This window comes from Telopea speciosissima, chromosome 8 (genome assembly GCF_018873765.1).
Source record: "Telopea speciosissima isolate NSW1024214 ecotype Mountain lineage chromosome 8, Tspe_v1, whole genome shotgun sequence".
Lineage (NCBI taxonomy): Eukaryota > Viridiplantae > Streptophyta > Magnoliopsida > Proteales > Proteaceae > Telopea > Telopea speciosissima.
This window is the reverse complement of record NC_057923.1, coordinates 20,349,427-20,364,348: the sequence shown is the minus strand read 5'-3', so window position 1 is coordinate 20,364,348 and position 14,922 is coordinate 20,349,427. Positions and strand designations below refer to the sequence as shown.

Below are 14,922 nucleotides of genomic sequence, written 5' to 3'. Positions count from 1 at the left end.
TGTTTATAGAATCCTGTGGTACCTAAAGCCTGCTCTAGGTAGAGGGGTTCTTTTTTCTTCTCATGACCACCTGCCATAGTTCGAGACGAGTTTCTCCATTTTTCGAAATCCCGAGACGAGACTGCCTACAAGTCTCAAAATGTCAATATCTCGCCGAGATCTCGGTTTGACATAGGAAAATGCCCATCTAGGTCCTTTATATGAGTGCCAGATCTCGATATCTTGCTGGAAAATTTTGGTAAATAGACACCTATCTATGCCAGGAACCAAGACAGACACTTATTTATGCCTAATACCATTTAAGCTTTGTTTTGAAAGCTTTCCAACAAGTCCAATATTGCTTAAATCTGATTTAAAATCAAAGGAATTATGTACCGGTCAAACTTAATTCAGTGTGCGCGAATGCTGTCAAAATCGCTCTGAATGAAAATATATTTTTGGACATCAAAACAAATGAATATTTTACCGTACTTTTGGTTTTTAGCAATGTTTTACCATATTAAGATTTATGGAATTTTTAGATTTGAGAAAAACCCCAGCATTAAAAAGTTGAAAATTGCACCTACCGCCGAAAATCCAGTTTTTGTTCTTGAACTGGGGGGTTGACTTTTTTTCCTTTTGGAATTTGATTTTTTAACTATTTTTATTGGATTCAAATAGGGGGTATTTGCTTATTTATGAATAATATCTTAAGTAAATGAAATCCAAATACAACAGCATTTACTTAACTGATATTAGGCATAAATAAGTGTGTTTGTCCTGTGTCTGTCCTGGTTTCTAGCATAAATAAGTGTCTGTCCTGCTTTCCCACTAAGTGAAACTCTTATTTGGACTTTGTTTTTGCAAAATCTGATAGTGTCATTGTGTTTAAATGGCCTAAAATAGGTTGAATACCAAGTTTCAGACCCAAACTAGGTCTACAGCCCACCGAGATGAGGCTTCGAGTCAAGAAAAAAAAAAGTGCACCAACTCGGAGAGATCTCGGCGAGATCTCGACTCGACTCGGTTTTTCAAGGGTCCGAGTTGGCACCGAGACCCGAGTTTTCGAACCTTGCCATCTGCGCATTGAGGCTTACACTGGTGCTGATTGGGCCGGGTCTCCTGATGATAGACATTCCACTTCCGGGTACTGTACTCTGGTTGGTGAGAACCTCGTTACTTGGCGCCGCAAGAAGCAAGCAGTGGTTGCTCGTTCTAGTGCAGAGGCTGAGTTTAGGGCTATGGCCCATGGTATTTGTGAACTTCTCTGGCTTCAGAGTCTTCTCCAGGATCTGTGTGTCCATGTCCAACTTCCCATGCAACTCTTTTGTGACAGCAAATCAGCCATCAGCATTGCTCACAACCCAATTCAGCATGATAGGACGAAGCGCATTGAGATTGATCGTCACTTCATCAAAGAGAAGTTGGAGCAAGTCACCATTTGTGTTCCCTTCATTACTTCCTCCAAACAATTGGCAGATGTGTTTACGAAAGGACTGTCTAGCAAAGTTTTATCCAATTATTTCCAAGTTGGGCATGATTGACATCTATGCGCCAACTTGAGGGGGAGTGCTGTAATTTGGGGTTCATGGGTATTTTTGGTATTTTGTCTTATTTTATCTCTTAGGGGTATTCTTGTACTTGTTCCTATTCTGGAACATTCTCTAGTTGATTATAAATAAAGTGGGTTGTGGACATAATGTCACAAGACATTATTTCCCAATTCTTCACATATTTAAAAAAAAATTATGTTATTGCTTTTTGTTCGCCCCAATCGATCCTATTGCAATTGATCACCCACTGGTTCTTCTCTGGTTCAAGATCGATTTTTTCATTATATAATATCAGAGATTGGAGGGACGGAAGCTAAATCCTACTTACAATTTAGAGGTGAATGTACAGATTTGATCCATCACTAAATCCTACTTCTGATTCAGAGGTGAATGTGCAGATTTGATCCATCATCGTTGCAAAACTCATGGAAGAGTTTTTTTTTTTTTAAGCAGAGGAGAGTTTATGCAAATCGTGACAGAAAGAGAAAGAAAGGGAGGACCTGTGGTTGGTCTTAGTTTACCTTAGAACCAATTTCTGGTCCTACTTCAAGCCAGGGAAAGATCAACCTGCACATGGCTTATATGGCTTATTCTCTAGAAGATCTGGTATGTTCCTTTTGGAAGATCATGCGCAGATCTTGGAATATCTTGCTGGGATATTCTTTGCTGAAGATTTGATTCATTTTCCATTCCTATAGTTGATTTTTAAGTTAGTAAGTTTCTATCCCTTGTAATAGCTAAATTAGTAAGTCTTTTTTTCTTGTAATAGCTAAGATTCTATTTTTATTTTCTTTCTTGAGGGCTAAGCACTCTCCATCCATACTTCCATAGTAGAGTAGCTATTCTGCGGTGGACAACTCCCAAATTATAAATAAGAGTAGGGGAATCCTACCCAACGATGAATTAGTTTAATGAAATTGGTTTTTGCCTCGGTTTCTATGAGAGATAAAATATTGCATGGTGTGAGAGTGTGAGTCCATTGCAGCTTGGTGAGATGCCTTGCAAGTATGGTTGGTGAGATGCTGATCGAGGCTTAGGTGGGATGCCCAAGTCATATCCTTTTTTATTTTTGCTTTCACGTGTATAAAAAAATTCTGTTATTGATTTTTGTTCTTCCCTACATCATCTATACTATTGCAATTGATCTCCCACTGGTTCTTCTCTGGTTCGAGAACAATTTTGCACTTGGGGGTTTTGGTGTAAAATGTCAACTTATTGTGGGTTTTATGTGTGAAATACTATGCTTTAGGAGGAGGACTTATCTGTATAATTTAAAAATTGCAACGTTTAAATTATTACAAGACAATGATTAAAAAAGTAAAAAATGAGATGTTTTAAAGCCAGAAGCCAGGAAAGAGATGACAGGGTCTTCTTCCCCTTCCCTTCCCTTCACTTCCCTTGACGCCGGATGACCAAGTAAGCAGCAACATCGATCCGACACCACAAGAAAGACTGATCGATTCGATACCACAAGCGGAGAAAGGTAGGTACTATCCTGCTTCTCCTCCTCCTTCTTCTTCAGACAGGTAGGTAGTTTCCTCCTCCTCCTCCCCCTCCTCCTTATGCTGCTGCTATGGCGCTGGCTGTGATAGGGGCAGCAGCAGTGCTGCTGCTTCCTTCGTATGTTTCCTTATTTTCCCCACTTTCCCATCAACTCCCCTGTTTTCCTCCCTTTTCTGATCCATTTCCACCCTCTCCTCCCTTCAATTTCCTGTAATTTGGATCTAGGCACCCTAACAAGAAAGGCAACCGGTCGCCTAGGCCTTCTGAAAACGCTTTGCCGCTGCGACAACTTCGCAACATAGCTTGTTCTGAAGCTTGGCAAGGCGCCATGCTGCTACCACCTATCTATAAAGTATTTTTATCTAATAAAAGCAGCAAGAAATAGAAAGAACTGTGCTAATCTAAGCAAGAAAGAGTGACAAAGTTAGGGCTCCTCACACTTTTGAAAAGAAACTTGGGGAGGCCTATCTCGGACAAATTTAAATATATGTCAAGCATAACCAATTTAGCAAATTAACACCACTTGTCCCTGTTTCCCAGTTTTAGGGGTCGCCATCTCTGACACTCCATTCCGTGTCTATGCAGGAAATTGCATCCATGTTAACAGATCATACAGAGGAACTGGAATCTAAAAGGGCCATAAACTGGTGCAAGTCCCACTTTAGTGAGATCCCCGGGAGGGTGGAACTGGAGTCGGTCCTTACCTTCGGCATTTCCACGAAGTGGCTGCCTTCAGACCCAAACCCTCATCTCCACCATTAGCAGCCTGAGCTTTCTACCAGCGCCACAGTAAAGAGATAAAATCACAAAAATATTGCATCAATATGCCTATTCATCCAAAACCTATACTAGGCAAGCAGTGTCATAACAATGATGCATTTCACAGGATATCTAGATCTCAAAGTTTCCTGTTTCTTTAAATAAAGGAAATGCTAAACATTTAAAAGGAAAAATACCTGAGCTTGCCTAGCAGCCCCTTGCAATGCTGCTTCCATCATTTTCATTTCCATCTTCACGTTCTCCGTTTCAACTATGGGATCTACAGAGTCTGAGAGATTAGATCCCAAGCTTAACCGTTGCTCACTGGTTTGCTGGTTTGCTTCAATGGTGTTAATAGGTAAATCACTATCATCAGAAACAAATTCGGCAATAAAATTTGCAACCGGATGAAAGATTTCACTGGAACTTTCAGCCTCCTCAGTGCCAATACAACTTGGAACAGGTATTGGAACCTCCACCATGTCCGGTCTATCATCTGAAGCCTCAACTTGGGACAAAGAAGCTCCTTCAGAACTGTCTTCTGCTGCTTTTTGTTCATCCGGATTCTCATGCAAATTAGTGACAGAAAGAGATTCATCTGGCACAGGGAGAACATCATTTTTGACCTGTTTTACTTCATGTGCTCTTAAGTTGCCTTCCACTGGCAATGATTCTTCACCAGATCCTAATTCTGAGCTCTCTTTCTGTTGACGAGAGTTAAAGGACCCCTTTTCCTCAACATCCATTTTCTCAACATTCTCAATGGCAGTTTCCATTTTGACTGGTAATTGATGTGAATCAACTTCCCCAGAAACAGCAACTACATTTGATAATCCTTCTTCACTCTGAGGGTACCCATTTTCCTCCATCCACTTTACTGCTTCATTTGTTTTTTCAGCAGCAGCAATTTGCTCATTGGCAAATGGCAGTACCATGTCAGCCTCTTTTTTGGCAGAAGCAATTTGCTCAGTATCAGATGGTGGTACCATGGCAATCTCTGTCCCTTCTTGTTCTTGAACTGGTGATGAATGCTCAGATGAGTCGACTTTTTCAGAGGATTCAGTGACACCATCTCCCCCTGTCTGTCCCATGAAGGCCATAACCGGTTCAAACAAAGCTTTCCTATCAGTTGACGAAGGCCATAATCCTGAAGCTATAGCCCAGAAAGCAATGAGACAAAAAACATAAAATCAGTGAATATGTGGACAGTACAGTACCATTCACTCCTTAGTTTCAGCTTTCACAATAAAAGATTGTCATAAATTCTCTGCTTCAAAGTTTTTTTTTTTTTTGGGTCAATCTGCTTCAAAGTTTTACTCAGGGTTTAACATGGAAATTTTTAGAATAATGGGTTGAAACTATTTTATTTTTTTTGGTAAATAATGGGTTGAAACTATGTGAGCTAGGGGAAAAGAACATATGATCCAAAATTTCAAAATGTCCTTCCAAGTTAGAAGCTGTGTGAACAGAGGATGAAGGTATTAGCTTGCTGGAATCTTTTCCTGACATCAAGCCTTGAGCAAAGAGTTTTTAACTAAATGGAATAACTTTTGCCACTGATCACCAGGACACGGTAGGAGCTGATTAGCTTTGTGTAACAATCGGAAAAGCCAAAAGGCACCAAGGGGTGCCTACAACAGGCAAATATATAAGCAGTTTTTGACATCGAAGCAGACCAATTGCCAAATAACACATTAAAAAGATGACAAAAAATGAAAGATAAAACTCATTACTCAATGTATGCTAAATCTTTCCAGGGGTTCTAGTTAATTAAACACTTCAAATGAGAAATTGGTAGCCAGGTTTCCTTTATTTTTTGGGAGTAATGGGAGTGGGTACCAACTGTGAGTCAGTCAATTGGACGACAACTTGCCAGTAGCCCGCAATTGATTATCAATTTTCAGTATCTCAATATCTTCTAACGTTGATAAGAAACTTTACACGAGCAAATGATGAGAAGTGAAAGACATAACAAAATTAACGAGCACAATGGGAGATTGTAAATGGCACCTTCCCCCTCATCAGTCTTCTCCTCAAAACCAAGAGCGCTATCAAAATTCTTCTCTATATTCTTCACGCTCTCACTTAGCTTTGTCACTGCCCCGGCCAGATCCGGGAAGCCTCCCAAAGAGACTTTCCCCAACCATGCCATTTTGTATCAATGAACCTGGATTTACTCGTTCAAAAACTCATAATCCATGGATCTGATGCATTGAAACCCTGCGAATCATTCAACCCATAAAACAAAGAAATAAATTTCCGTGGTAAAGATTTCGATCTGAATTACGATATCGATCCGAATATGAAATGTTTGAATCAAATCAAAACTAAATATTAAATGATAGTGACAGAGCAAGCAAGACGGGACAATAAATAGTGGAAGTCGAACTACAGTTCAAGACAATCGACTCTCTTCAATAAAGGATACCTTTGCACGGATCGAGTGGCGGAATCCGGTAACCGCGTGGAAAACTATGAATTCGATCATCAATTATGCTTTTTTTATAATAAAGAGTAAAATTGGATAATTTTGCCGATAAAACGTTTCGGGTGAGAATGCCTTCTAGGGTTTGAAAAGTATATACAGATCAATTCAGCCGTTACCAATCTCCCAGGATAAAATCGAAGGAGAGTAATCAAGAATTGTTAAGAGTTCGAGGCTGAGCTTTGTACCAACTCGAATCCAATTTACAAAACAGGAAATTCGTCCACCGTGATAATATGGTAGTAATGTCTAGTGGTTAGCCCCGTAAAAATCAAACTCGAAGAGAGAGAGAGCGGTGCTGCTGCGAGAGGATCGATCGGACCTTTGCTGGAGAAGTTTACTTGGTTAAGACAGCTGCCGCATGGTCTTGATCCAGTGATTCCAGTCCATCCTATGTTTTTTGGTTTACAGAAGTTTACTCAGGAGCCAATGAGGTGGAGAAAAGTTTCTCATGTACAATTGGAATCAGTTAAATTCTAGGGAAATTTACGAAACACAGCCTGAAAATGGACCGATACTCAGATCACCCCCTCTTATTTGAAAATAGTCAGATCACCCCCTGCATTAAAGCCCTATATTCATATTACCGTTAGTTTTACACTATTAACTAATGAAGTCAAATAGTTAATTTTTTTGAAAACCCTAAACTACCCTTGAGCATAGTATAGTTACAATTTTACCCTTGATTTCTAAAAATCCTAAATTCGATGATCGTCTTCCTTCCTCACAGTACTCTCTTCGTGAGCTACTCCGCTGCGAGAGAAAGTACATATAGCCGCATCTGTGCCAGAAAACGTACACATACCATCGGCGTCATTGATCCAACTAGTGGTGGGGCCCAAGCAGTGGAACCTCATCAACTCATTTCCATCCGCAACACACCGCGCATCATCATCCTCTCTATTACTACTACTGCTGCTTCCGCCGCTGTTGGTGTCACTATTCCGATTGCCTCCACTAGCACGAGACTTCGCCATCTCTCTATACTATTCGAACCGAGCTACCGTCTTAGGCAGGTGTTGAACCTTGAACATCATATCGATCTGACCGGAGAATACCTTAGGCGACCAGCTCGTGTGGAAGATTATCTCCACAACATTGCGAGATGGGTGTCCCTCAAGCAGCTCGGTCAGCGACGAAAAACAGGGTTTCGGTGTTCGGGCAGGACGAGCTCCATTTTTTGTTCTCCTTTTTTTCTGATTTGTTGAAACCCTCTTTTGGTTCTCCCTGTACAGGCTGAGGTCAGAAGGTCACTAATGATCATCTTCTCCAACTCAATCGGTAGGTTTAGATTGCGAGGAAGAAGACAACGGAGAGAGATCAAGAGAGCATGGTGTGATAGGAATGGACCACAGGGCTAAAGCAAAGCAGAGGCGGCAGCGGTGCTGCCAGGGCGAAGCAGAGGCGATGGGGTATTTTAGGTTGAAGATGAAGGAAAGGGTAGTATTGTAAATGTAGTTCTAAAATTTTAGTATAAGGGTAAAATAGTCCTTTTACACTAATAACTAACAGCATACTAACACCGTTACTGTAGAGGGGGTAATCTGAGTATTTTCAAATATGAGAGGGTGATCTGAGTATCGATCCATTTTCAGGGGGTGTTTCGTAAATTTCCCTAGATTCTAATACTACTTCTTACACTAATCTAATTGTTAAAATGGAAAATTATCCTCTCCAATTCCCTAAAGCTCGGCAGTGCGGCAATGCTAGGTGGAGATGGCGATACGTGGCAGCTCGGACATCCAACGGTTAACTGTGTTGAGCTCAAACCGTTGGATATCTGAGCTGCCACATATCAGCATCTCAACCTAGCACTGCCTCACTACCGAGCTTTAGGAATTGGAGAGGATAATAATCCTAGTTAAACACTAAAGAACTGACTGTCCCCACTTGGACAAGATCACAAAATGCGATAACCATCGAGGATATGGAGCGATAGTAAAAAAATAGTAACCCATTCGCAAGATGTCGTCCCTTTTTTGTTTTTAAGAAAAAGAAAGATTAGGGAAAGACAACGCTACCTGGGAGCGAGCGGTGCGGTGAGCACCCAAACACAAGGTGCTTAAAATGACTGCCATGTCCCCAAAAAATTCCACCTTTCCATAGGAGGCGTAGTGGTCATTTTGCGTGTATTTGTGTCTGGCGCAGGGGCAGCGCACCGCAAGCGTCCAAGTAGCGTTCTTTCTTCCAAAAGATTTTTACATTGCCCTTGTACAAAACGCTACCTGGGTGTATGTGGTGCACCCAGACACAGATGTGCGCAAAATGACCGCCACTCCCCCAAGAAATTCCGCCTTCCTATGGAAGTTGCAGCGGTCATTTTGTGTGCCTTTGTGTTTGGGTGCATGGTAATGTTCTTTCTCCCAAAAGATTGTTATAGCGCCCTTGCACAGATTCCTTTATACCCTAGTCACGTAATAAGCAATAGGACTCATACTAACTAACATTTCTCTCTTCTATTATGATCATGGTGATCTCATTTTTCTACCTCATTGGTTGTAGAGTGTATTGATTCCTTCTTACACTCTCTCGGTCTCTCCCCTTTTTATTCAAATAATGCTTCCTGCTAGGGGAAGTACCCTACCAACACCCCCTCCTCTCTCTTTCTCTCTTCTTCCCACATTAAATGATTTCTTTGCCCCTCTATTGATTGAATTTATAGTGGACCTTCATTGGCTCTCTCGCCTGCCCATGTAGCATCTGCTACTAAGTTGAAAACAACTTCTGCCTTTTTTTATAGGTAAAGCAGAGATTTTATTAAAAACAAAACAAAAATTATTCTATGTTACAAGGATAAATGTTTTCAGTCTCGGAATGCAACCTGGGATAGTGCTCTCACGTGTGTCTCTCTCTCCCCCTATGAAATGACATTTTTGCCCCCTATTGAGGAAAGAGAGAGATAGACATAGGGAGCACTAGCATGCCACACTGCTCTCAATTAGAAAAAACTTTCCCATTTTATAAATATAGTGATAAGCATCCTTTTGAATAAGGGACACCAAATCAGGTGACATATTTGTAGACAACATAAGGAGCTCCTAATCATCTTAGGTCTATTTTCAATTCATCACCCTATTGACCCTAATTTTATTGAGATTCTGTTTAACCCAGTGACATATGATTTTCATAATTTTTATTTAGGTTGTGTACCTTTTGAGGGTGAAATTAAGGTAAATGTTTTTAGCATGGGAACTTACAAAGCTCCATGTTATGATGGTTTTCAGGTAATTTTCTATCAATAATGTAGGGATGTTAACAAGCCCAATTTACCTAAATTTATTGACGATTTTTTCGATAACATTTATCTTCCTTTTGGGTTTAATCATGCATTGATTCCTTTAGTTCCCAAAATTGATTACTTTAGTTCCCCAAAAAAGTCAAAAATTTATGAAAAAATTGTAGGGGTAGTAGTTTACATAATGTGTCTTATAAAATTATTGGAAAAACTTCTCGCAAATTATTAGGGTTATATTTGAGTTCCTATATTTTGATTCCAAACGGTGTAATTCAGTAAGACCTTCTATATCCTCTATAACTTACTCTATTAAGTTAGAAGGTAGTTGTTTTGATAATACCGAAACTACTCTTGGTATTAGGTTGTTTTTATAATATCGAACCTACTCCTGGGATTAAGTTGTTGTTCACAGAGTATATGTGATGTTGTCAACACAATGTAATTAGCTGAGTCAACAGAGCAATAATACAGATTGGCACTTGTGTGTATAGGTGTATAGACAGTACTGGTGTGGCAGGGTATCTACATTGTTGTGACAAGATTCACAGGTGTTCTGCCAAAGTTGGCAATGACAAACAATACAATGGCAATGATTTCAATACATGTGACAGTTTGGCAATGTCAGAGAGGTTTTTCGGACTGATGTGACAATGTATATCAGTGGTTTACAGAGTTATATAATCATTGGTAGCAAGTGGCAGCATAGGGACTAGTGTACATACACTGCATGGTGCAGTCATAGGTTCATGTTGATGGGTCCACTTCACAACCAATTTGAGAAAGCCATGTGACAAAATTAGAAGATGGCATAAACTAGAAAGTTGTAGTGCGTGTGGCAGAGTATCTACAATGTTGTGACAGGGTTCACAGGTGTTCTGGCAAAGCTGGAATTGACAGACAGTATAGTGGCAATGAGTTCAAGACATGTGGTAGTTTGGTAGTATCAGATGAGTTTCCGGACTCATGTGACAGTGACAGACAATACAGTGGCAATTATGTAGCCTACTAAATGAAACACTTAGGGTAATAATGTCCTAGAAAACTACATTATCCATCAAGGCACCACATGTCGTAAATATATACAAAAAACTATGATGTCTAAAGTAAAATAAGCTTTAAGGAGGATAAAAGTAGGCAAGGTAAAAAGACCCCAATGAGGTTCCAATAGAAGTGTGGAATAGCTTAGGAATATGTGATTTATCTTGGCTAACAAAACTATTCGATAATATTAATACACGGAGAATACTAAGACGAATGGAGGAGAAACATCGTGGTTTTGATTTTCAAAATTAAAGGTGATATTCAGAGGTATAATAACTATAGAGACATAAAACTAATAAATCATCTATGAAATTATATGAGAGGGTTATTGAAATCTACTTGAGACAAGAAACTACTATTACAGAGAACCAATTTGGTTTTATGCCAGAAAGATCTATGACATAAGTAATTTACCTAATTAGGAGACTCATGGAAAGATTTAGAGATTGTAAGAAAGATCACCATGTAGTCTTTATTGACCTAGAAAAAGCTTATGACAAAGTCCTTAAAGAGTTCATCTGGTAAGTACTAGAGAAGAGAAGTGTTTCAAGTACAAATGTGAATATGATTAAAGATATCTATGATTGTTTGGTGACTAGTGTAAGAATTATAGGGGGGTCAAGGTAGTGAATTCCTAATTACAATTGGGTTACATCAAAGATCAACTTTAAGCCCATATTTGTTTGCGCTTGCCATGGATTATTTAACCATAGACATTCAAGATGAGGGTCCTTGGTGTTTGCTTTTTGTTGATGATATTATTTTGGTGAATAAGACAAAAGTAGGGATTAATATCAAGCTAGGGTTAGAGAGGTCAACATTGGAATCAAAAAGTTTTAAAATAAGTAGAACAAAGACGGAGTATATAATGTGTAACTGTAGTTACACTAGGACGGTTAATGGGGTACTGAAAATTGATGAAAGGTAGATTCCACAAAGTGATCATTTTAGGTGTCTGGGCTCAATCATAAATAAAGAAAGTGATATAGATGATAGTGTTACTCATATAAATAAAATAAGATGGGTGAAGTGGAGAGGTACGCTCGGAGTGTTATGTGATTATTGTACTCCTTTAAAATTTAAAGGAACTATTTATAAAACCGTCATACAACCAACTATGATGTATGATGCAAAATGTTATGTAGTTAAGAAGTGTCAAATAGATAAACTAAATGTAGTGATGATGATGATGTTGAGATGGATGTAGAACAAAACCAATAAAGATAAAATAACGAATAAATCATATTAGAGTTGATTTGGGAGTATTTTTGATACATGATAAGCTAAGAGAAACGTTTGAGGTCACATGACCATGTTCAATGGAAGCCTTTGGATGTTCTAGTACAAAAAACCAATTTGATTCACATTGAAAGAACTAAAAGAACCAGAGACATATCTAAATTGACCTTATACTGAGGAAAGACATGCATAACTTAGGCATTGTATCATGTAAGACTTCAAAAGAGCTGATTGATGAGCAAAAATCCATGTGGTCGACCACAATTTTAGTTAGGATAAGGTTATTTTGTTGTTGTTGTTCTAGTATTACGGCCCGACATTTGGGCTTCAAAAAACCCAACCGTAGTTAGGGTCTTTTTGGTATCATTTTCCATTTTTATTTTCTGACAATTTTTTCATTTTTTCGTGTGCTTGGTATCATTTTTGAAACTTATTTTTATTTAAAATAAATGAAAACACCCAAAATCATAATAAACTAAAGAGTCTATAATGGATTATGGCCAAAAATGTTTTTCCTTTATTTTTTCCCTAAGTTTAATGAGCACGTGCTCATAAGGCAGAAGAAGTGAGGGTAAAATAGACATTTGGTTTTGATTTAGAAAAGCCATTCTTCTTCTTCTTCTTCGGTGAAAAGAGGGATACGATATGTTACTCAAGTCTTTCTCTTGTCTGTTGTTCCTCAGTTCTTTCTCTTGTCGACGATTTTTCCGGAGTCGTTCACCACCACCTCCTCGATCCCGTCCTCTTCTCTTGCCGACCTTTTTTTCTTTCTCTTCTCCCAACCCTCTCTCTAGGAGTGTTTGAGTTTTGGGTATAATGGACCTAGTCAACCCAAATCTCTCCTATTTCCATTCTCGCTCAGACTTCGTTACACAACAAGGATAAGGATCCGAAGCGAGTGGTTATTTATTGTAACACAAACATCCTCCTGTAACAAACCAATTGTATTCACTACTTATGCAAACTCTGAACAGAGAGAAATATACAAAACAAAATACTTCAACAATTTAAGTTTGTTTATTGGGAAATAAAGCTTCCTGCGGCAAGAACAGGCCTTGGAGGAGGATAAACCATATTCACACAGTTGCGATGGTATGGATCTCCATGTCCATCTTCGATATGCACCCTTCCAATACACATCGAACCAATCCCTTTACAGTCCCTGTTGCTTCCATCCTCCCTCCCTCCCTCTCTCTCTCTCTCTCTCTCTCTCTCTCTCTCTCTCTCTCTCTCCTATGTACGTTTGTGCTTTATGTATATGTTACCACTTGATATATAGAAGCTGGTACGGCGGTTAAGTGGTTGTGTACTTTTATGGGAAAGAGTGGGTTGTAGGCGGTCTGATGAATTGTAGAGTAAATCAGTAATTGAGAGAGACAAGAGAGGAGAAAAAGTTCCATGCAGTCCAAAAAGGAATATTTTTACATTTCGCAATTGAAGAAAGCTATTTTGAGTTATGGTTGAGAGATTGTGTTTTCGTTCTTATCCTTGAAAGTTCTGAATTGATTCCTTTCAGAAGAAGAATCTTCATCCCTTACAGTTTAGAGTTGATTTGGGAAAGAAGATGGGTGATGGGAGAATTTCTTCACCTATCTATTGTGAAAATTATTTACACATTGGTAGTTACTAAACTCATTTCTCATTCTATAATATATTGTGTTTAATAGATACTGATGGGTCAAGAGGCCTCTCTACGCGAGAACGAGCTGGTGAGTACGCGAGGCACGAGCTGAGGACAAGTGCACAAACGCGAGCTGATGAACTCACCAAGAACAAGGCTAGACGAGCAAAGTAAATCGTAGGATGCGGTACGAGGGCACAGTTCGTACCCACATCAGAGGTCGCTGGGTTACCATCCAAAGGACGACCATCTATCCCGTCCTGGGGAAGGACGACCTCAATACTTCGCCTAACTAACTCAAGGCCTGCAACTAACCAGCGTGGCCCGAGATTGTCGCCCATATAGCACCTAATCAGACGCTAAGGGAATCATGGGATAAACGTTATCCCTGAAATCGCTCCTAAACACTTACTCCACTTCGAGGATCCAACTTTCCTATTAGGGCACGATTCTGCCCATGATCCACCATAAATGAGGGAGGTAACATCCTTATGCGATCATCTGAATTCTACTCTGATTATTTGTGGCTAAGGATTCTGACTTAAGCATCGGAGTGAGATTGCCAGCACAGCCTGGTCCTCTCTGCTAACCTTATCTTGCAGGCACAGGATGCTCTGGTGAAGTTTTTGACGCAACAAATTGGCACCGTTTGTGGGAACGACAGTCGCAAGCCGTTAAAAACTCTACCAATCAACTGAAGATCATGGGAGGCGATCAGAACATGGTTCCCAACAACCCTGAGGCCCCTCAAGCTGCGGAAAACCCACTAGTCAGGCGGACAATGAAGAATACTCGGGGAGGAGGACAGGCTGGGAAACAGACCTTACGACGAACAACTGCGGCACCGTCTGGATCCTAACTACAGGCGGTTACAACAGGCAAGGCGGGGTCCCAGCCATCGACAGCAAGAGCAGCCGGACCAAGCACAGTTTTAGAAGAGGGGCAAGCCAGCCTAAGCCCTAGGGTATTGCCTCCCCCACCTCCGTTGTTAGAGGGGTTCATCCCGATGACCATGAACCTAGATGCACCGACAATAGTGGGTCAGATACACGACCTGCACTGACAAGTCCTGTAGCAGAACGAGTTCCTCAGAGAGGTGGTCAGGCGGTTGCAGGCAGTAAGGGGGGCTAACCTCACATCTACCGTGGCACCAATCTTAACCCTGATGCCAGTACTCCTCAGGCCGGTACAAGAGAACCCGGGGCCCACGAGGGAAGAAGTGTGAGGGACACGGAGCAAGGTTGGGTCGTCACACCCATCCCGAAGGAATCCACCCTCGCTGATCATCGTTCGTACCGAAAACCTACCTACGAGGAACGAACCTTATTGCCTGGTGGAGCAATCAGCCTTTACCAATCAGGGGACCCATGATAGAACTGAGTAAGGTCGCTTTAAAAATTCAGACGCTCGTACTGAGTGAGTCAGCCAATAGAGATCGGTCAAACAAGACCTTCGACACAATCTAAAAGTATGCCGTGCGCGTGCTGAGCCTTCGGCTAACCAAGTC

The 14,922-nt window shown here is 40.4% G+C and overlaps 1 protein-coding gene across 2 annotated transcripts in view; it reads right to left on the bottom strand.

Moving 5' to 3' along the window:
- LOC122671234 (golgin candidate 5-like) overlaps positions 1-6,396 on the bottom strand; it is a 77,158-nt gene extending 70,762 nt beyond the window's left edge. Inside the window, exons 1-3 of one of the 2 annotated variants that reach the window (XM_043868347.1) lie at positions 6,223-6,396; positions 5,805-6,014; positions 3,992-4,947 (exon numbers count right to left, since the gene is read on the bottom strand). In XM_043868347.1, coding sequence (XP_043724282.1) covers positions 3,992-4,947; positions 5,805-5,946 — 1,098 coding nt within the window. In that variant the 5' untranslated portion in view covers positions 5,947-6,014; positions 6,223-6,396. The remainder of the gene's footprint in view (positions 1-3,991; positions 4,948-5,804; positions 6,015-6,222) is intronic. The other variant, XM_043868348.1, reaches the window with a different exon arrangement.
- Between the last annotated feature and the right edge of the window lie 8,526 nt (positions 6,397-14,922).